Below are 23,639 nucleotides of genomic sequence, written 5' to 3'. Positions count from 1 at the left end.
TGAATTTTTAAAAAGTATGAATATGCCTCTGCACTCAATGTATGTGAGTGAGGCTATGTCATGATGGCCTATGTATAGAACAACAAAGAATGAGGTAGACACTTTTGTCATTTAGCTAAGACCTATGAAAATTTTGTAGGTCTAATCACATTTAAAAATTATACTCAAGAATGATTAAATCATTTACCCAAACTGGAAATCATTTCCCCCACCTCTGTGTGTGCTTCAAAATCATACTAAAATGGTATAAACAAGAATTATTTTTATGTCTTGGGTAGCTTTCTTAGAACAGTCACTCATTTTTCTAAATATACAAAAAAGAAAGTGACCCCTTTTTCTTGTTTGAAACATGGTAGACTGCAGATTTCTTTTATGAGCTAAGAAATAAGGTTTACAATGGAAATGCTGACATGACCTTGACTATATTTATATGAAACCCACAAGAAATAAAGCCATCATAAAATCATATTTCTAGACCTAATGAAATACAATGACCCACTACAGGTATAATAAACAGTTTATAAGTCTAACTGCTATGCAGAAACCACCTCTAGCACAGTATAAATATTTCAGATATTTACAAATGATTTATATTACATGGAATACTTCTCTCCAATTATTGTTCTGCAGACATCCTTTAGATATCCATAACCAATCAGACTAATAAATTATAAAAAGAAAATGTATTCATTCCCCTGTTCAGTATCCAATACTGTGTATTAATACACTACAGACTATAAATGGTGAGATTTTGGCAAATAACACCATAGTTACAATATCTTAAATCGTATGTGCATGAGAAAAATATGTGTAGTCTATACACAATCATGATTGCATCTCTCTCTCTCTTGTAAATTCAACATCTAATGGATTTTTCTTGTGACAAGAACAGGTGTGGCTGAACAGCTCAGGGCAAATTTATCGTTCATTAGTGATTTTGTACAATGCTTCTGCAGAGGTGTAAATAATCTGAACTGCCAAGATTGGTCTCTAGTTCACAATCAATACTTTGCCTCTGTCATAAGGCTAATTACAGCAGCTAAAAAGTCACCTCACAACTGCCACCTCACAATCAACAGCAGTTCCCATTACAGAATTTATTTTGGAAGTTATTTTTAATTGATATAATAAATATTCCTTATGCAAACAAAACATGTTTCAAAAAAATCAGAGGGTTCTTCTCAAATATGTCAGGCTTGCTTCCCTTGCTAAAAAAGGAAAGGAAAAAGAAACTAGTGGCATGTTTGAAGCCCTGAAAATTCTAAATTTCATGGTAGTGTTTTGAAACCACAATTATGTAAGTTTGCTTGACTTGTAACTTCTGCTCAACAATTTGTAAAGCGATATCTGAAGACATCTTGATAAATTAATACTCTAAACTATTTTTATTATTTTTAAAATTACAAATATTTTTGTAGATATAATTTTAATGTATGGTTAACAGCAAGAACATTATCATTTGTGAAAGCTCTCTAATTTTGATAGTTAATAAATTCGACAAATGTTTGTGTTCCCAAACAGTTTAAGCAAATGGTTTTATAACATTTTCAGAAGCTTAAGAAGTCCCCCCCACTTCAAGGAAACCCACAAAATAGGAAAATGTCCTCAAGTCTACTATTTAAATTGGTTGTATCTCATACCAACTACTTGCAGCTTACCCTGAAATGCAGGTTTATTCATACTAGCCATACGAGGACAGTAATGTTGACCTGGGAAACCATGAATATGAACTTCCAGGGGAACCGGACGAACTGATGGTCTGAAGTTGAACAACCCCATCTAAAGTAAACGTGAAGAAAAATGTTACTCTTTTTTATGCTAAGGGTTATAATGTCATGGTGCTACTTTTATGTCAACTCCTCGGAGAACTAAAGCTGTTAAATGTCATACTTGCAAGTATTTCATATACCTGATTAATATTGAGCCAGTCAGCAAGGTCTCTGGCATTAGCTAGTGCAGTAGACAATCCAACTACTCTAACAGGCTTTTCCGTGTGAGAAGAGATGAAGTTAGTTCGAGATACAATAACCTCTAGAACTGGGCCTCTCTCATCCCCTAGGAAATAAGAGGAATGTGCATTAATCATTTAACAAGGTCTGACCCTGACAGCTCTATGCATGAAAGTCAGGGTTTCTAAATCAGCTTTATATAAAACGGCACCCACCTAGCAGATGGATCTCATCTATAATGAGAATGGCGACTTTTTTAACGTAGCTCCTGTTCTGCCAGCTTCTGCTGATTCCATCCCACTTTTCTGGTGTAGTGACAATAAGGTCAGCTTGGGCAATGGATTTCATATCAGGAGTTACATCTCCTGTTAGCTCAATAACTCTGGAGTATAATAAAAATCATTAAAAATACAAAAAACGCAGAGGGGTAAAAAGCACACCTCAAGCAAAATGAAAGTCATTTCTATATTTCTCTTCATTTTGGAGTATATGTTTCATTTGGAAAAAAAAGTGATATGCTCTTAATAAGCTATCTGAAAATTGTGAAATTAGTTTTGGTAAGATTTGGAAGATAATTATTTTACAATTAAGAAGAAAGTTTTCTCAATTAACTTAGCATAGTTTTCAAACTAAAACATAAGTAGTTTTCATTTTCCTAAGCAGAATTTATTTTTTGCCCATCAACATCACAGAACTGAACTTATATTAGGCCTTCAAAATACTACCTAAGTTATTGTCTGACAGTACTGAGATGATTAGCTTATTCTCAGTTTCCATTTTTTCTTGGGTAACTATCTGGATCACTGGCTCAAGGTTTTCATTCTACTAGTTAGCTATTTGTGGTTTTGTATGATCTACTCTATAAACTGGATGATCCATCCATAGATCTACAAGCCTTGCTTACATGACCATTGTTTTTGTATATGATAAGCGTCCTCGGCCTAACCTGGCTTATTTTACTTTCTGTGGAAGGCCTCATTTGTCATGACATCAAATAAGAAGATTCTACAGATTATTCTTTTTGTTGTGTGCTGGGAAAATGTAAGCTTCTGCTCTATCTTCATTATTACTATCCAACTTTACAATGCACAGCAGATCACCACAGGATGCACTGGAATAGAATATAATTTAACAAATAGGTTACTTTTGTCTTCCCAAAGAAAAGATCGCGTTGAAGAAAGGGCAGAAGGAAAAGGAGCTGAGGCCATAAAAATTGTGATAAGGAATTGTAAAGTTGAGTTTGAAGGCTAGAAATTAAATCCGTGAAGGAGATATGTGGGAGGACTGGAGAAGTTTCAAGCTTGGAGGTAAAGGATTCAATTTGATGGGAGTGGGGTGGGGGGAGGAGAGTCAAGGAAAAAGACCTGAGGAGAAGAGCTAGACCTAAACGAAAAGGCCTGATCTAAAATAAGAGAAGGATTCAAAGCGGACTTGGAGATGAAAGTAAAAAGCATTAAGATGCAGCAACAAAAGAAAGACCTGAGCACAAGAGGAGAAAGGAGGAGAAAGATGCATAGAAGAAAGACTTTAAGGACAGAATAACTGGAGAAAACATAAAATAAATCAGAAGACAACTGAAATTTCAGTAAAAGAAGGAAAAGTTAGAATTGTTGATTAACATGTTAAGAGATGCAAAAGAAATGCTCAAGAGGCTGTTAATGAGTTGTTATAGAGTTGTAATATCTCAAAAGCTGCTTACCATGGCTGTTCTATAAAAGAGATACTAACAAGAAAGGCAAGAGCTATGGATCTCATTTCCATTAAGCATGGAGAGTAAACGGAGATCTGCAATGAGTGTAATATTTGTATATTTTCTATGGTCACATGACTCATATCTAAGTTCAGAGTCAGGCTTCTTTTTCTCCTAGAAGAGAAGATAAAGGAGCACAAGAAATACCCTTCTACACTCCAGCTTATCTGGGAAAATTAAATGTTCCTTAAACATAGAGAGGAGTTTTGGTGTGAAAACAAGAAAAGAGAGGATTCTAAGAGGCAGAGGTAAATTCTGACATGTTAATAAGCTAAAGGCTGGAAGAATGTCACACAGAAGGAGGACCACTGAACACTTCTAGATAACAGCCAAAAATAAGTTTTCCCTTAAGAGGGGGCTGCTGGATGATAGGAGGAAGAAGCAGCTGCTTGATCCTTCAAGGAATCTTAAATCTGACTGACAGGTGCTGTTGAGTGAGTGAACCTCCAGTAAGGGTTAGAGTTAAGAACAGAAGAGCAGGAGAGATTGGTGATTTTCTGCTGATTTTGGTGGGGGGGGGGGGGGAGGGGGGGGCGGGGAAGAATTTTTTGCTGACATGGCATCAACAGAGAGGTCTGCTGTCTTGACATATTTCCAAAATGTGACACAAAACCTCCATGGACTTGTCAAAATGGATTGCCAGATTACCCAATTCTGATGCAACAAATGGACACAAATGATGCCACCAGAAATAAACTATAAAACATTGCCAAATATTAAAAAGTCTTGGACAAGAAACCTTCTTTTCTCACTCAATACTATCTCACTTGGTGACCTCTTCAGCTCATATATGATGTATACACACACACACACACACACAGCCCTGGCCTTACATCTCCCACTACCTAAAAACTCTAACTTATAGAAACAATTTTCTAGTAAGCCTATAAGAATCAACAAGTGTAAAACAGAGCTTATTATCTTCACAAACATCCCTCCCCAATCCTCTCTTCTTCTAAACTAGCTTATTACTGTTGACTCCCAGGAACCCAGGCTGATATCCTGGACGCTAAACTTCTACCACACATATCTAACGCATTATCAAATCTTGTCATTTCTACCTTCGCAATATGTTGTGTAAATCCCCTTATCTCCATTCATACAGTCTTAATGTTAGTTTAGACACTAATCATCTTTCATCTGGCCTAAGGCAAAAGCCTTATAACTGGTTTACCTATCCTACATTTCTCCCTACTCCAATCTGTCTTCTACTCAGCTACCAAGGTTATTTTTCTCTAAAATGAATGTCTGACCACATCATCTCCTCTTTCTCAGTAAGTTCCAGTAGCTCCCTATCACTCTCAGAATCAAATATAGCCCCCTTCTGTTTGGCATTTATAGGTTTCCATAACCTAGTCCCTTCCTCCCTTCCCAGCCTTCTTCCCATATAAATACTAAATAACTAATAATTAGGGAAATGCAAATTAAATAAACTGTAAGGACCTATTTCACATCCGTCAGATTGGCAAAGTCAACAAAAAAGAGAAATAAAAATTTTGCAGATGAAGGGAGCATGACCAGGATTTATGGAACAACCCTACAGTAACAACACCATAAAAACAAACAACTTTGAAAGACTTAAGAACTCTGATCAATGCAAAGACTAGCCATGATTCCAAGGGATTGGTATGCTATCCACTTCTACTGATAGAAAGGTGATATATGAAGGATAGAGAATGAGGCATACGCTTTTTGGACATGGACGATGTGTGAATTTGTTATGCATGTTTTAGTATGGTTTTTCCCCTTTTCAATTGTGGTGAGTGGGAGTGGAAAATAGATTTTTATTAACTTATCAAAAAATTAAATTAGATTTAAAAAAAAAGGAATAGTGTTGAGGTGCTAAAGTTCATAATAAGCTAAGGTTAATGAAGAAAGTTAAGGATAACAACAATGCTTTTATTTTTTAAAGTTATGTCAGGAAAAAGAAGGGACAGAACTACTGCCTGGACCAGATGGGATGGTGATACCTGAAAAAGAGAGAAGATGGAAAACTACACCACTGATATTTTGCTTTTGTTTTCTCTTCCACAGACAAGAAAGAAGAAAACAAACAGAAAAAGCTATTACAGATTTGATACCCTAAATAACTAAGAAGGCAAAAGAATACCCAGCTGTTCCTAATGAATTAAAGTTACCAGGCTTATCTGAACTGTATCTTCAAGTACTGAAAGAACTATTAATTGTGATTGCTTAGTGACATTTGAAAGATGAGAGAAGGAGAGAAATGCTGAAGGTTTGATGGGAGGACAAATGTCCTAAATTTTCAAAAAAAGGAGAAGATAGTAAGCAAACAAAAGATCAGTGAGTTTAAATTTCATTCTTGGCCATAGTTTAGTATATATTATTAAAGAGATGGCTAAGAAACATCTAGAAAAGGAAACAGTGATCACAACAAAGCCAACACTGACTCAGCAAGAGCAGGTCATGCCAGACTAGCCTTGTTTCTCTCTCTAACAGGGTTACTACACTGGTAGTTTACATAAGATCTCTCATACACCTTTCCATTGCTGGTTGCATTTTGACTCGTTTCCCCTGACTCAATGGTCAAGATGGAGGAGGTGGATTACTTCTTGCTCATCACTGCTACTTCCAAGCTCAGCCTCTACCACCAACAATCAGTAAACTCTCCTCATCTATGGTTCACTCAGTCCACATTTACCATCCAACTTTTATTGGTAGCTGGTGTACTGACCTGCAGGGCACTATTCTTTCCTCAGTAAGTGCAGTGAATGGCTCACAGTCTTTCTCTTCTCTCTAACTCCAACCCTCATATTAGGGGATTTCAACATATGTACTAATACTACCTCAAACACCTAACCTCCTAGTTCTTTACTTATTTTCCATGACCTACTCCTCCTTCACTAATACTTAGATAGGGTCATATACCTCATCCTGCCATTACACAAATATTGCTGGTTCTTGCTTAACATAAGCAGACCATTCTGTAGACCTCCCCCTCTACTCAAGGGGCTCCGTGTGGCCCTGCCCCCTCTGCAGCTTGGTGGTTCCTGCAGCCAGAACTGCTTCAGTGCCTAAAGTAGAAGACCCCTGGCACTAGGCTGCACTGGAGCTAACACCACTGCACCTGGTGCCACCTGCTGGAAGCTGTATGCTTAAACTCTGCTTCCTTCACAGTTTTGACTCTGGTGAACTACAGACCATCCTCAATTTAAGTGGACTTCCCCACAAACCTCTATGTGGGAGGGAGGAAGGGGTCACATGCTTGTGAATGGAGGGGATTGGCACACAGTTCAAGGAGATGTGGGGACCAGGAACAGAGAAATATGACAGGTGATATCTGAAATAACTGAGGAAACGAAGGTTCATGCTTCTGAGCACACTGATTTATTAAGCAACACATGCCAACTGCTTAACATATTGGGACCAGGCTTCTTCAGCTTGGCAGTGGACCCCAAATAAAAGGAGAGACAGATTTTTATGCATTAAAAGAAAACAATTAACAGGAAATAAACCAGGATACAGGATTAGGTGATATGATTTTTAATTGGAGGAAAGATTAGTGGCTTTCTTTGTTGGGAGGGGGAAAATCAAAAAAGTGCAATTCTCTGAAATCAGAAATAAGAGGTGCCCCACTCTCTAAGTGTCTGTATTCAGAGGAACATGGAAACGGTAGCTGATTGATCAGTATGGAACCAATTTTCAGGTTAAGACATATGGGTTGCTTGAGATAACTAATTATAAAACTCCTTGCATCAATCTTTAGATCTGACCAGATCTCTGGTCAGCATAACCTAAGTCCTTAGTTAAGGGACTCTGAGTAACGGGTAGAGATGATCCAGCTTCCCAGCCATGCTGGGCTAGGTTCAAACAATGCAATAAAGTTTTCTCACAATTCCTATAATTGAATAAGTTTTCTCACAAGGTAGAAATTGAACTAGACCCATAATTGACTAGAAAGGGAACTGAGCAAGATCCAGAACTGAGTCACAAGATGGAATCAGTGTGGTTTACTCAATTTGCACAGAAGCAAGTAGGAAGAGGAACACATAGTCTGGGACCAGGCACATAGGAGCCTGGGTGGAATGGAAAGGAAGAACACATGGGAGGCAGACATATGGAGGCCAGGTGATGTGAAGGTACCTGAGCAAGGATGGATAGAAGACAGACATGGGTGGGTGGGCAGAACACGTGAAAGGTTGCCTCTTGTGGTATTCCAGTGGTGGTCTCTCCACCTATCTGTTCTCTATGCTTTCACTTGCCAGATTTTTTTTTTTGGTAGGGGTGTGGGAGTGGGAGGCCTTGGAGTAGCAAGCTGTACTGTACAGTAAAAGTAACAGAGGTTTTTTTTGGAATGTAGATTTCTTTCAGAATTTTTTACATGAAGTCAAATCTGTCTAGTGCAAATTTACATAAAGCAAGAACTATCTGAGTTTAACTCTACACTGTCATCTTCTCTCCAATTCCTTACCCGTTTATCCTATCAAAGATCTTGCCTTAACAGTCCTTAGCCTTAGATTACTCCTATCATCTGCTGCCTTCATTCCTATGCACATGCTACTGCATAAAGCTATAGAAAATCATGAAAACATACTGACCAGATTCACTACAAAGTTATGACACATCACCACAACCGGGCTCTTGCTGAGGCAAGACTACCATTTAACAGCTCTCTAATTTTACTTAAAAAATTGAGGTAATTCTCCAAGAATTCTCTCTTGTGTCCTTCTCATTCATCTTCCATAACTCAGATGACTTCTGCCACTATTTCTTCCTTAAAGGTGGCTCTTGTCCTTGCCAAGGCAAACCCCTCTAAAAAGCACAAGTGATCCTAAACCATTGAGTCTTTGCTAGCAGACTGTCTCCTCTATAATCCTCATTCTCTAACTAATCTCCAATCTCTTTCACTATAATTTTTTTAAAATTTTCAATGCAACTTTATTATGATAATTTGAAAAATATTTAGAGTATAGTTATTAATTATAAATTAGCACAAGACTGCTTGCCAGGAATTTGGAAATATCAGCATAATTCTACATCACAATTCAAGATGTTTTTTCTTTAGGGAGTGTTATCACCTCTGGGAAGGGATATTCAGAGGGGGAAAGTGGTCCTACAATCCAACAAAAAGGAATACTGTCTTCTAAGAAAGAGAACAATTTTTCTATACTTCTCTGGGCTTGGGTCAGCTTGAACTGGCTTTGGGTCAGATGATGCTTGCCAAGATCTTCAAAACTACCACTTGTGGAAAAGGTGGTATGGACCTGTGGCATGCTTCCCTATTGCCTACAAACATGCCCATTATCACCCCCAACCTTAAAAAACTTTATTTGATCCTTTTAGCCTTGCTATCATTCTATATCTCCTCCTCCTCTTCTCCTTCCTGAACTCCTTTAGAAGGGCATTTACAATACGTGTCTTTACTATCTTTCCTATCGCTCTCTTAATTCTTTGCAATCTGGCTTCCAGGCTCATCATTCAACTAACTGAAACTGCTGTCTCCAAAGTATGTATATATGTCTCTTAAATTGCAAATCTAATGGCTTTTTCTTAATCCTCATCCTTTTTTTACTTTTCTACAATAGTGCCATTCTTAATTATCCTATTCTTGATAATTTCTTCCATCTAGGTTCCAGTTCCACTACACTCTACTGATTCTTCTCCCACACGTATGATTGTTCCTCAGACCCCTTTACTGGATCTTCATTTAGATTATACCCATTAACCATGGCTGTCCCCCAGGGTACTCTCCTGGGACCTCTACTCTTCTCCTTCTATATCATTTCACTTGGTGATCTCATCACTTGGATTCAATGTTGATGCTAATGAGATTTTATTTTTTTTCCCCAATTTACACGTAAAGACAATTTTTAACATTCATTTAAAAAAATGATTTCCAAATTTTTCTCTCTCCCTTTCTCAAACCCCCATCCCTGAGTTAGTAAGCAATTTGACACAGGTTATACATGTTCAACAATTATGCTAATGATTTCAAATCTACTGAATCCTAACCTCTCTCCTAACTTTCAGTCTTACATCTTCAACTGCTTATTGGACAACTTGAACTGGATGCCCTCTAAACATCGTAAGTTCAACAAGTCCCCAAACCAAACTCATTATCTTTCTCTTAAAATCCTCCCCCCTTCCTAACTTTTCTATCACTGTTTAGGGAACCACCATCCTCCCAATCTGCCAGACTTGGAACACAAGTGTCATTCTGTCAAGAGTATCACTGTTCTCCTAGTCACCCAGGCTTGCAACCTAGGTGTTACCCTTAACTCCCTCTCACCCCTCATATCCAATTAGTTGCCAAGTCCTATTGATTTTACTTTTCTGATACTCTCATATAAAACATCTTCTCTTCTCTAACAATGCCACCACCTTCATGAAGGCTATCATCACTTTAATGCCTCCAGGTTAGACTCCCTGTCTCAAGTCTCTTGCCCATCCAACTCAGCTATTAAACCTATTTTCCTACTATTTTCCTATTCTCCCTACTGCACCCCCATCCTCACCCCTGCAATTAAATCAACTCCAGTAACTCTCTAATTCCTCTAGGATCAAATATATCTATTCTTGGAATTCTCTCGCTCATTATCTCTGCCTCCTAGCCTTCCTGGCTTCCTCCAAATCCCAGCTAAAATCCTATCTTCAAGTCTTTCTCCATGCCTCTTAATGCTAGTGCCTTCCATATTTGATTATCTCCAATTTATTCTGTCTATATCTTGTTTGTATGCAGCTGTTTGCATGTTGTCTCCCCTACAAGACTATGATCTCCTTGACAGCAGGGACTGTCTTTTGCCTTTCTTTATATCCTCAGCACTTAGTGCCGTGCCTGCCACAGAGTAGGTATTCAAAAAATGCTTACTGAGTAAATTGTCATACTGCACCCCCAAAAAGCTAAAGTAATCTCAGGTTGTCTTAATAGATACAAAATGTCTAGGACTAGGGGGAAGATAGTCTCATTGTCCTCTGCCTTGGTCAGACTATATTTGGAATATTTTGAGTGTCATATTTTAGGAAGGGTATCAATAATCTATAGACGTCAACTATATTCTTTCCAACTCTAAAATTCTGAGTTTGCATTAAATATTTACTAAATGCCCTCTACAAAATCATATTCAGATGCCTCACTGTGGCACACAGATGACCTTGAGTTCTCAAAGACTTTAACAGTAATGTAAAAATTCTGACAGATTCTACCATGTTGTCAAGGTCTCAAACATAGTCTCTGACGCAGATTGTATCTATTTTTCAAGGACCAATGAAGAATGGCAATGCTGAGACTAAAAAAGATGCCCACTTTGAGAAGAATCTTTTGATCATGGCTCCTCAGGAAGCCAAGAAAAACATAAAGTGGCCCTCACCCCTGTGCAATCTACTTTGGTTTCTGCAATCACAGAGTATTTAGGAGATGGAGGAGGAGAAAAGTACAAAGAATTACACAAAGAACTATAGTTTTTAGACTATTTATAAATGTTAACCTAAATGCTATCACTCTAAATGTGGTCCATTTATTCAGTGACCCATAAAAGGAACAGAATCACATTAATCTTGATATTTAATATCAATCAAAACCAGAATACAAAAGGATATTGAAACTTTTATTCTTTCTTAACTGATTCCCTATCATATTCCCTAGTGGTTATTTCAAATCTTTTTTTGTCTTTGAGCCTCCCACTCTAATCTCCCTGTACTTCTTCCCTACAGTCTTAACAGAGAATCTCACCTCATACTTTACTGAGAAAATAAGAGGCTATTCCTTTTGGAAAGGCCTTTCATCTCTTATACATCCCTAAATCTTTTGACATCATTAGCCCTAACCTCTTTTTTAATTCTACTGTGATGAAGAAGTGGCCTTTCCCTCCATCAAGGCCATGCCTTAATCCTGAATCCTCAGTCTCCTCTATCAGATTATCCCTACAATTAGCAACTTCCAATCTCTATCTACTGATTCCTTCCCCATTGACTTGGGACATGCCTAAGTTTCTTCTAACATCTCTTCATAGGTCTTATATTTCTCTTCTCATTCCATAGTCAAAGTCTTAAACATGCTGCTTCTACTTTCTCTCCTCTCACTCAGTTTCTAGTCTTCTGAAATCTGGTTTCTGACTTTACCATTCAACTTAAACTTCTTTCTCCAAAATTTACCTAAGATCTCTTAATTACCATTATCTGCTGGTCTTTCTCCATCCTCATCATTCTTGAACTCCTTGTAGCATCTGACATTGTTTTGGATGTCCTCATCTCTCTAGTTTAAAAAAAAATACTCTCTTGCTTCTCCTGTTTAACTATTCCTTTTCCATCTCCTTTGCTGGATCATCTCCCATATCACGTCCCCTAACAGCTGGTGACTTCCCCAAAGTTCTTTCTGGGGTATTCCTCTCTTGTCTCTTTATACTTAAGGACCCCATTAGCTCCTTTGTGTTTTAATATCACTTCTGCAAAGGTAACTTCTGAAGCTCTTTATATCCCTAATATCTCTCCAAAGCTCTAGTCACTTCCTGATCCATCTCCTCATCAAGCTTCCTATGCTCTATCATCCTCATCTCCTTCCCATAGACTTCACCCCTAGCTCCTCTGACACTAATTAGCAAACTTTTGCCTTCTCTTTCTAGAACTAGGACCCCATGACAAATCTCCACATCACGTTGCCACTCGGGTACTATCCAATCTCTTTCCCATTTTTACAGGAGAGGAGAGAAAATACAAGAAATAAAGCACAAATATTTTTCCTCTGTTTTAGCATAATAGGGTATATTATCTATTGTGGAATAGATTTTGTTTTTTTTCTTTTTGGGGGGTAAATGTCAGTACCATTTTTTCTTAATAAAATGAGAATATTGATAATTTTAAATAGTATTAAAATAATTTGAATTCTTAAAATAATCCTGAAAATGTTCTTTCTCCAAACTCTTTCATTTGCTCTACCTCTAATACCATTGAAAACATGTATCTTAAGTTAAATATATGACTTACCTTTTGCCAAGTTTTTCTTCTATTCTAACTTTCCAATCTTCCATTCTTTCACGTACTAGAGCTTTCAAGGGTGCAATGTACACAGCCTGAACAAAACAGAAAGACTCTCATGTAAATTAAATTAAACTGTTAAAAATCTCCATAAAATGATATAGAATGTATCTTTCCTGTTCAGGAATATAAATGTGCCTTGACTACAATGATAGTTAACAAAGTATTTAAATTACATCAAATGAGAATGATTCCAAGATAGGGAATATAAAAAAAAAATCTATCTTTTAAATAAAGAAATATTTTAAAGAAATTAAATGCTTCACTTGAGACATTTTCTTTGGATATTTTTAATAAAGAAAATAATGTTAGTTATGACTACTAATACTGTTACTGCTATTACTACTACTACTACCACCACTTCTTTTCTAGTCAGTCAATAAGCATTTATTAAACATCTACTATATACCAGGTGCTAAGCACTGGGGCTACAAAGAAGATAAAATATAATACAGTCCCTACTCTCAAGGAATTCATAGTCTAGGAGACAACAAGCAATAACTATGTACAAACAAGATATATACAGGATAAAGTGGGAGTAATCTCAAAGGGAAGGCACTAAGATTAAGGAGGAGCAGGAAAGATTTCTTGTAGAAGGTGTGACTTTAGTTGAGACCTGAAGCAAATCAGGGAAACTAAGAGACGGAGATGAGAAGGGATGGCATTCCAGGGATTTTCTAAATATTCAAATATAAAGTGATATAGTCTCAGTTTGAATTCTAAAGTGTTTCAAATTTTTTTGTTTTTGTTTCTGGTTTTGTTTTTTTGGAGGGGGGGAAGGCAGGGCAATCGGGGTTAAGTGACTTGCCCAAGGTCACACCGCTAGAAAGTGTGTCAAATGTCTGAGGCTGCATTTGAACTCAGGTCCTCCTGACTCCAGGGCTGGTGCTCTATTCACTGAGCCACCTAGCTGCCCCAGTGTTTCAAATTTTTGAAGAAGGCTGAGAACCAAAGCAACACTACTTTCTAATCTAATATTCATGAATCATAATGCAAACATAGGAAGATACACAGGATGCTAAATTCTCTCTGAATTTCTTTTGTATGGTACAGAATTGGGAATAGTGCTATAATTTGCTGTCAGTGGTAGAGTTTCCTCTACTACAAAGTGGCTCTGACATAATATTGAATTTTCTGTGCAGTGTTTATACTAGTTGGGAATGTGAAGTGTGTGCTAGGAAGAACTATTTGAAGACTCATCTTTATCAGTCTAAGGTTTACTGTAGTTTTGTCCTGCAACCAAATTTTCCTGAAATTTCTGGTGCTTTCTGTCATATTCCATATGAGACAGATCAATATACCTATAAGTTTTTCTGGGACATGTTAGAGGTTGAACAACTTAAGAGATTTTCTCTTTTATTAATGAGTTAATTTCAAATCAAAGGAAAAAAGTGAGCTTAAAAGTCGTTTAAAGTTCTTTAAATTTAAAGAAGGATATCTATTTGTATGCTTTTGTCACTTCAAAAAAGTTCTACTCCAAAGCCTCATTGTAGCAAGGAAATGACCAGTTTTCAAAGACCATGCTGACAGTGAACAATGTACGGCAAATTCTTCAAAGTTGGAAAAGCTTTAATTATTGTTCCCAAGATATAATGTCTCCTTTCTGAGGAAAAGCCTAAATATGGACTTACTCTTTACCAGTAGGTTCGTCATTAGGTGACGTATTTCTTGGCTACCAAAAATCACAAAACAAAGAATATGATCCCCTCAAGTCCTTTGTGGTCCTGTCTAATTTTTACAGTGACAGTAGTATAGTGATAGAAAAGAGGTTAAAGGACAATGTTAATCTTGGTGTTTAGGTCATCTATAAATATCACTTAAAATGTTAAGTTCTTGCTACAATGAATCAACAATATTGCCCCAATAATCAACAATGATGTATTGTTATTTTGTATATTCTTATATATCTAAACAACATACATGCTTGTCCCCCCCTACAGAATGTAGATTCCTTGAAGAAGTGACGTGTTTTCTTTTTTGTCTCTGTATCCCAGGACTTAGAAAAGTACCTGGCACATACCAGGCACTTAATAAATGCTTGGTGATTGACTGAAACTATTGGAAGAAGTGAACAAAGTGAGTATTATCATCATCACAGATGGAACCAAAAGACATCTGAATGGCTATATGAACTCACAGGTTAATGGAAGGATGATTCATAGATTCTCTTTAGAGAGAGCAACAAAGGAGCTGGTGGTTAGTTTTATAGTGTGTCCTAAGGCAAAAAGAATCATTTCAAAGGGACTTATAAACCTACTTGGCTAGCAACTCTTGATCTTTCAAGAAAAGTAGTGGGAAAGTTAAAGGCAACAATAATGTAGAAAATAAATTCATTTGCAAAATTTTATGAAGGAAGATGGTGGAAGCAGAATTTCCTCATAAAACAGTAAAGAGTTCTTAAGGGTTAAACGAGGCTACCTAAAGCTTGGTGTGAAACCAACAAAGTCAGATCACCATAAGCACATTAAATGAAATGGGAATGAATATAACAATGAGGCAAAAAAAATGGAATGGATATATCAACATTTTTTACAATAATCTATTTTTATTACTAATAATAGCAAATCTATCATATTTGCACTCTAATATCTTAGTAGAAGATGGATTAAAGATGAGGAAAGGGCACTTAAGAAAATGAGATTGGGTAAAAAAAACTTGATCATACAAAGTAAATACAGAAGGAATCTATGCTGGGAGTAATATAATTTTGAAAGAATTAAGGGATTAATTTTCAAGATATGTAAAAGAACAGAAGATGTCAAATGACTAGAAGAAATTGCAGCTGGTATTTTTACATTTTTAAAAAATGCTAATCAAGCATCAATAAATAAAGACCCATACATCATTTGCAATGGTAGAGATAACCTGAATGACCGTGGAAGCGAAGCATAAAATAGGGAAGTATATGTTCTCCAATGGACCTAGCTAGTATTACGACCTGTGCAAAATTTAAAAAGAAAAGTAAGTCCCTAGAAATTATAAGATCTTCCAAAGGATCCTTTTTTCATAAAATTTAGTGCTGAATGAATTAAGTGCCCTGAATACTCTAAGGTATCCTCAAGGAGATTCACTGCTACTCAAAAGAGATCAGTTTGACAATACATATGGGAAAAACCAAATGGATGAAGAATGTTCACTGCGCTGACTATTACTTGGATGGGTACTCCGTTGTGAATGTAAGTTGCGGAGATGAATAATGAAAATGATTCAGAATTGTATAGGAAGAAGGTTTTAGTCTGGATTCTGGACTGTATTTGGGAAATGCATAGTACTTTCAAAGATCCTAAACTAATTCCTGATATGAGAAACTATCCTTTCAACATAAATAATGTCCAAATGATACTATTTTCAAACTATAGAACATCACGATGAATAGATTTATGGCACAGAATACTACCAATGATGATTCTAGTATAAAAATTTGCTCATAAGATATGATTTACTAAACAGAAGACTGGAAAAAGGAGGTGGCTACCCAAGTAGTCAGAATGACACATAGGATTTCTGAGGAATTACAGATGAACAGCTACTCCTCAAATGCTAAAATGCCTAGAGGAAGAAGCTTTCTAATGAACTGAATTGGAAGAGAGGGAACTGGAGGGAGCACTACTAACATACTAACAACCACAGGAATTGCTGACATTAACTAATAATCAGAAAGGCAGATATCACCTCATTTACCTCTATCAGGGCCAGTTAACTCCAAGTGGTGTATTTCATTACATTCATTGCCACAATGGGGAGTGTTCTTTCTCTTCACCTTCTCCCCATATTAGAGCTACCATCCTTACTTAACTGATCACCTGGTCTGAATAAGACCGAAGTTATCAACTCTATTCCATCTGTGGAGATGAAAGAGTGTCAAGCCTTCCCATCCACCTTGCTTCTGACAAAGATGTAGTCACATCTCTGAGGTCACGAAGGCACTCAAGTTTTGAAGTATACTTTTGGTAATAACACTGTTTGCTTAATTCCCTAAGAAACCAGCTTTTTACTATTATATTCAAATTCTCTTTTATATCAGGAGATCAGTAAATACTCAATGACCTTTTCGGTTTAGTTTTGGAAATTTATTTCTACATTCTTTGATTAAGGAAAAAAGAAAGTTACTGAGTACTTTGTAACAAACCTTTGATGAGGGATACTTGTTAAAGACTCTGAAGATGGCTAATTCAGCAGCTACAGTCTTTCCTGAGCCAGTGGGTGCTCCAAGTAGTACATTACAGTCTGTGTGATAGAGTGTGTGAAATATCTGTGTTTGCACAGGGTTGAAGTGGGTAAAGTTGTATAGGGATTCATATTTCCGGCATCCCAAAGCTGTCACAGGTAATGGTTGCAGATCCAGTAATTCTGAAATAAAATAAACAGTCATCAAAGTAGGGAAAAGTAATTACAAAAATAGAAATTAATTGAATAAAAATCAGTTATAAACTACTACAGCGAAGAAAAGAGTTGAAAATTTTGAAGAACTTCATTCTATGCTGCGTAAATGACTGGTGGCATTCCATGAAAGTAAAAATTATAAGGTGGTCTCCACAAATTCTGACATTTTCCTAAAGGTCAATATTTTGAGTTGGCAGTTTTTCTTACAATAAAGTACAGTACAATAAACACTTTTTTTGAAATTAGGGTATTTACTGGCAAACCCACCCCTATTTTTATCCTTTGCCATTAACTATCTCTATGACTTAGGACTCTTTTTATAGAGATACTCTATAGAGTAGGCTTGTGATATTCAGAATGAATATAAGGTAGTACAAGAATCAGTGCTGCCTTTTGAGCTATCATAGATTACATTCTTTTCTGCATAGTTCTAAAGTTTTTTCCCCCCATGGGTCATTATTTCTAAAAATTTATACTCTGGAGACCAACCTTTTGGTATTAAGCCACTGTGCCCATAGTTAGTTTGGTCCTTGGACAGATAGTATGTGACTAGTACATACTCAAAGGCTTTTCAGCTTGGCAAAAAGTACCATTTTTTTTTTTAAACCAGAGCCTGGGCAAATTTGTTAAGCCCATGTGACATAAATAACCCTCTACTAATCAAAAGACTTGATGTACCAATACATTTATTTTCCATAATGCCAGAAAATTGCATTTCTCATACTGACATAAGATAGAAAATACATTTCACTAGATACTGGAATATTTCTCTATTACCTCTTATTTTCATTATGATATTCAAATATACAAAGACAAAATAAAGAAATAATACCAAAAAAATGAAGGCGACACATATAAAAATCTAGAGACACCTATAGACAGATTTCCATAGACAGGCAACCCTATAACCTTTAATATAATCATTTTGGAAACTAAGGTATTATCCCATTATCCATAATGCCATTGCTATGAATTCAATCTAACAATTTCCTATTTGCACACATTTTGGAAATGTACTAAAACTTGGGAGAAGTTGAAAAGGCCTATCTATGGAAATCTTAAGTTTGCTATTGGCAACCCTTAATTTCAGGAAGCCGAGAAAATTACAATGAAGCAAAATCACGAGGAAGGGGCTTTCAAGTAAAATACTTAATTATCTAGGCAGAGACATTAAAAAAAAGTAATGCTTTTCAATTCCAGTTTGGTACGATGTTGGGAGAAGTTGAGCAGTAAAACAAAATTGAATTTGAGGAATGCTATTGGATTGGGTCTTCACTTTAGGGATTCATAACCTAGAGAACACTCACAAATTTAAAATGTACTCCCCCAATAAAAATGATAAAGGGGTATCTATAATATTAATTCCCTTATTACCATGACTAACAGGAAATTGAAGGCATATTTTAAAATCAGATGTCTTATGTTGTGTCATGGTAAGAGTTTCTTTAAAATTTTATGTGATATGAAAGTTTAATAATTTTTTAGAAAGTTTAAGATAATCAGGTATGTTGGTGCAAGTCTACATTAGCTGCAGCTGGTGAGGCTGAGGCTGGTGGCTCATTTGAATTTGAGAGTTTTGTGTAGTAGCAGAACTAAACCTGATGGAGTAAGTATGGCACACCAGGATGCCTCAGGTGGGGTGAACTGCCCCAGGCTGGAAAAAATGGAAGTCAAAACTCCTGTGCTATTCAGTATTGCGATAAGGCTTGTGACTGGGCACTGTACTTCCAGGCTTGATGAGAGAGGGAAATCCATTCTCAAAAAACAAAAGAAAGAAAAAAAGATAAAGTTTAAGATAAAATTTTAAGAGACTTTTATTAACATTTTGTACATTTCTATCATGGGCTTAAACCTATTCATAACACATTCTAAATATTTATTGGCACCACTAAGTTAAAGTGGCCCAACTTCAGAAAAGATGGTTTGCCAGATTTGTGCCTAACAAGTTACATATAATAAGATGGCAGGTAAAAAAAAAACTATATGAAATATTTGAATGTCTATTACTAACCGAGTGATAATGTTGTTTCCTTTAACTTAGAAGTCTGTAATCAATTTTCTGGGTAAATAGGGCTATATGGGTTTTACCAGACAACAGAGTAGGGTTATTATCACTGTTGCTGTTATTTTGAGGGGAGGAGGAGGTCAGGAAGGTACAGGCTTAAGCAAGAGCCTGATGACTGCTGGGGCTGCTGGCAGTGGGGTAAGGCAGGATATGGATTAATATGTGTTGTACTTGAATGTGTATTTAAAAAAAGGGAGGGGTCCACAGTACATATCCCCCCTGCCCGCCTTTTAGTACAGAAGCACAAGGAAATCTGCAAAGTAAAAGATGACTACTAAAAAAATTAGAAGGAAAATCTCTAACATTAGTTACGACTTATGCAAGGATATTTTGGAACGTCAAATTGAAAGGGACCTTAGAAGTCACTGAGTCTAACTATTTCATTTTTCAGATGAGAAAACCGAGGCTCAGAAAGGTTAAGAGATTTGCCCAAGGCAACCCACCTAGTAAATGTCTCAGGCAGTATCTGAACCCAGGTTTCCTGACTTCAAGTCCTATTCAATGTCCTAGACCATACATATGAGGGTAAAAAACAAACAAACAAGCTGGCAGTGGAAGGATGAGTGGATGCTGAGAGATAACAACAACAAAAGAATTTGATATTGCATATATTCTGAATTAACACTCATGTAAAAACACTTATTTAACTTGCTGAAGACTAATAAGAGAATACAAACAAGAAATGCGTACTAACAACCACAGCAATTGTTGACATTAACTAATAATCAGAAAGGCATTTATCACCTCATTTACCTCTATCAGGGCCAGTTAACTCCAAGTGGTGTGTTTCATTAGATTCATTACCACAAGGGGGAGTGTTCTTTCTCTTAACCTCCCCATATTAGGGCTACCATCCTTGCTTAACTGATCACCTGGTCTGAGTAAGACTGAAGTTATCAACTCTATTCCCTCTGTGGAGATGAAAAGAGTGTCAGGCCTTCCCATCCACCTTGCCTCTGACAAATCCCTGAGACACCTCTCCTCCATCCCACCTGAGGCACTGTTATGTGACTTAATGACTTAACTGAAGGACCTGAGACTTTCCATTTCCTCCTCTGATCACTCTTAGAATTTCTAAGCCTTTGCCTCTGCCCTGAAACTGAATTTTCTTTTATTAGAGTGTAGGAGTCTCCTCAGACCATTTAGCCTTTTCTGTTTCTATCTCCCATGCTCAACACAGGGCTTGGCAGACAGTAAGCACTAATTCATTCATTCATTCATTCGGTTTCACGAGATCAGAGATCTTCAGGGTAGACAAGATCTCTGATTTACAAAAATGAAAGATTTTTCTACATCAGAATCAAAAAATATTTTGTGACCAATAATTCAAGTAACTATTTTTAAATTCTATAAGTTACAAACAAATAAAGGTTTTTAAACATGGAGGTGATATGGGAAAAGGGTATTTTTAAAATATGACTACATACTGGTTTTTAATTTATATATAACCAGAATTAATTGAGGCAATAGTTTTGGGAAACTAGTAATTCAAATTCCTGGTGATATGTTACCTGTATGAGGAGGATGTCTCTGTGGTAGAATCAAATGTTGAAAGTTGATGATGCATACAGCCTCTGCTCCTAACCATCTGTCAGAAACAGCCCGGATGTAGTATTGAGAAGGCAAAGGTTCAAAAATAGGGATTGTAAATACCAGCAACTGAGATTCTTTTGCAATGACCTAATATAAGAGAGAGACAATTGTGAGTTTGATTTTCCCATCTTAAAAGTAGTAGGTTATACTCTAAAAATCCATGTAGTAAAAATACATGCTCTCTTTACATAGCAAGATGTACTAGGGCAAAATAAATGGCATACTGAGATTGAGTATTGCTGAAACCTGCAGAAAGTTTTCCTAAAAATTCCTAATAAAAGAAAGTATAAAGTTTATTCTAATGATACACATAGATACCATCAAAAATAAATCAATTTTTTCACTTCAAATTTCTAATCTGTAAAATGGGGGATTGGAATGGATAATCTCTAAGGCCACCTCAAGTTCTAAAATTTATGAATCTATTTTCAATTGGGTAATCACAATAAAATTATGATACAATAAAATTACATAGATCTCATTCTGGCTTTCTGAACTGACTAGAATAAGCATCACAACAAAAATGTCAGTATCCCTCAAACCATGATTTTTTGTTAGTGAAATGAGGATGTTATTTTAAATTCCAACTTATAGTAAAAGTGAAGAGAAAAAGTATAAAAACAGAAAATGTGATTTTATGTTCCTTTTTTCTTATGTTAGTCTATAAAATTTATTGGAACAAATATTTCTTAAGTGCTCAGTATGTGAATGGCTGTATATATTTACCTGCTTTTTTTGAATGAGAAAATACTCAGAATGATAAATATGATCATTTGTGGGATCTTCTACCCAAATCCACCAAGGTTCTCCCACTGTACCATGCACCTAGAGAAAAACAAGGTCACTATACAAAATGTATTATATGTTACAGAATATGTAAACAGGAGAAGTTTCTTACCTTCAAGTTAAATTGAAAGAAGGGAGGAAAAAATTCCATTAAATTTAGATATCAAACTGACCATTAAAAAACGCTTTAAATCTAAGTCTAGCTTGTGATGTTCAAATTTTTTTGAGCACATACCTACAAAATATGTATACTTGCTTACAAATTTTATATATACACACACACACACTACTGTACTAATGTGTTGTAAAGCAAATGAAAAATAGAAACAATAATGGATGAGATAAAGATCAAATATTTTTAAAAAAAACTTTATTTTACTTATTAATAGTGCAAAACCCTTTTGTTCTTATGAAATATAATTAACAATCAGTTGATAAACACCTGCTAAGCACCTCTATGTGCTATGTAATTGTTAAGAATACAAAAAAAAAAAAAGGGAAAAGCTAGTACCTGCCCTCAAAAAGCTCACATCCCTGTACAGGACCTAGAGAATATTTTGGACTGGTAAATGACAAATTTTGCTAGCAAGAAATTATTCAATTACTTTTTTGACAATAATCTATTTAATATTTTTAGTTTTCAACATTGATTTCCACAAGAGTTTGGGTTACAAATTTTCTCTCCATTTCTACCTTCCCCTCCCACTCCAAGATGGCATATATTCTGATTGCCCCATTCCCCAGTCAGCCCTCCCTTCTGTCACCTGACTCCCTGACCCAATCCTCTTTTCCCTTAATTTCTTGTAGGGCAGGATAAATTTCTATACCCCATTGCCTGTATATCTTCTTTCCCAGTTGCATGCAAAAAACAACTTTTTTTTTGAGCATCCACTTTTAGAACTTTGAGTTACAAATTCTCTCTTCTCCTCCCTCCCCACCCATCCTCGCTAAGAAGGCAAGCAATTCAACATAGGTCATACATTTATCAATATGCAAAACACTTCCACAATAATCATGTTGTGAAAGACTAACTGTATTTCCCTCCATCCTATCCTGTCCCCCTTCATTCATTTTTCTCCTTTGGCCCTTTCCCTTTTCAAAAGTGTTTGCTTTTGATTTCCTCCTCTCCCCGATCTGCCCTTCCTTCTGGCATCCCCCCTTTCTTATCCTCTTCCCCCTACTTTCCTGTGGAGTAAAATACCCAATTCAGTGTGTATGTTATTCCCTCATCAAGTCAAATCTGATGAGAGGAAGATTCACTCATTCCACCTCACCTGCCTCCTCTTCCCTTCCTACAGAATTGCTTTTTCTTGCCACTTTCATGTGAGATAATTTACTCCATTCTATCTCTCCCTTTCTCCTTCTCTCAATATATTCCTCTCTCATCCCTTAATTTAATTTTATTTTTTAGATGTCATCCCTTCATATTCAATTCACCCTGTGCCCTCTGTCTATATATATGTATGTTACCTTCAACTACCCTAATACTGAGAAAGGTCTCATGAATTACACATATCATCCTTCCATGTAGGAATCTAAACAAAACAATTCAACTTTAGTAAGTCCCTTATGATTTCTCTTTCCTGTTTACCATTCAATGCTTTTTGTGATTCGTGTGTTTGAAAGTCAAATTTTCCATTCAGCTCTGGTCCTTTCATCAAGAAAGCTTGAAAGTCCTCTATTTTATTGAAAATCCATATTTTGCCTTGAAGCATGATACTCAGTTTTGTTGGGTAGGTGATTCTTGGTTTTAATCCTAGCTCCTTTGACCTCCGGAAGATCATATTCCAAGCTGTTTGATCCCTTAATGTAAAAGGTGCTAGACCTTGTGTTATCCTGATTGTGCTTCCACAATACTCAAATTGTTTCTTTCTGGCTGCTTGCAGTATTTTCTCCTTGACCTGGGAACTCTGGAATTTGGTGACAATATTCCTAGGAGTTTTCTTTTTGGAATCTTTTTGAGGTGGTGATTGGCGGATTCTTTCAATGTCTATTTTATCATCTGGGACTAGAATATCAGGGTAGTTTTCCTTGATAATTTCTTGAAAGATGATGTCTAGGTTCTTTTTTTGATCATGGCTTTCAGGGAGTCCAATAATTTTTAAATTATCTCTCTTGGATC

The 23,639-nt window shown here is 36.3% G+C and overlaps 1 protein-coding gene across 1 annotated transcript in view; it reads right to left on the bottom strand.

Moving 5' to 3' along the window:
- The window catches only part of ASCC3 (activating signal cointegrator 1 complex subunit 3), a 399,622-nt gene that overhangs the window by 140,968 nt on the left and 235,015 nt on the right, over positions 1-23,639 (bottom strand). Inside the window, exons 23-29 of the mRNA XM_036767945.1 lie at positions 21,458-21,556; positions 20,650-20,818; positions 16,820-17,040; positions 12,640-12,725; positions 2,165-2,331; positions 1,910-2,055; positions 1,659-1,779 (exon numbers count right to left, since the gene is read on the bottom strand). Coding sequence (XP_036623840.1) covers positions 1,659-1,779; positions 1,910-2,055; positions 2,165-2,331; positions 12,640-12,725; positions 16,820-17,040; positions 20,650-20,818; positions 21,458-21,556 — 1,009 coding nt within the window. The remainder of the gene's footprint in view (positions 1-1,658; positions 1,780-1,909; positions 2,056-2,164; positions 2,332-12,639; positions 12,726-16,819; positions 17,041-20,649; positions 20,819-21,457; positions 21,557-23,639) is intronic.

The sequence above is a fragment of the Trichosurus vulpecula genome, chromosome 7 (assembly GCF_011100635.1).
Source record: "Trichosurus vulpecula isolate mTriVul1 chromosome 7, mTriVul1.pri, whole genome shotgun sequence".
Lineage (NCBI taxonomy): Eukaryota > Metazoa > Chordata > Mammalia > Diprotodontia > Phalangeridae > Trichosurus > Trichosurus vulpecula.
The sequence above is the reverse complement of the archived record's forward strand: the minus strand, read 5'-3'. Positions and strand labels throughout refer to the sequence as shown.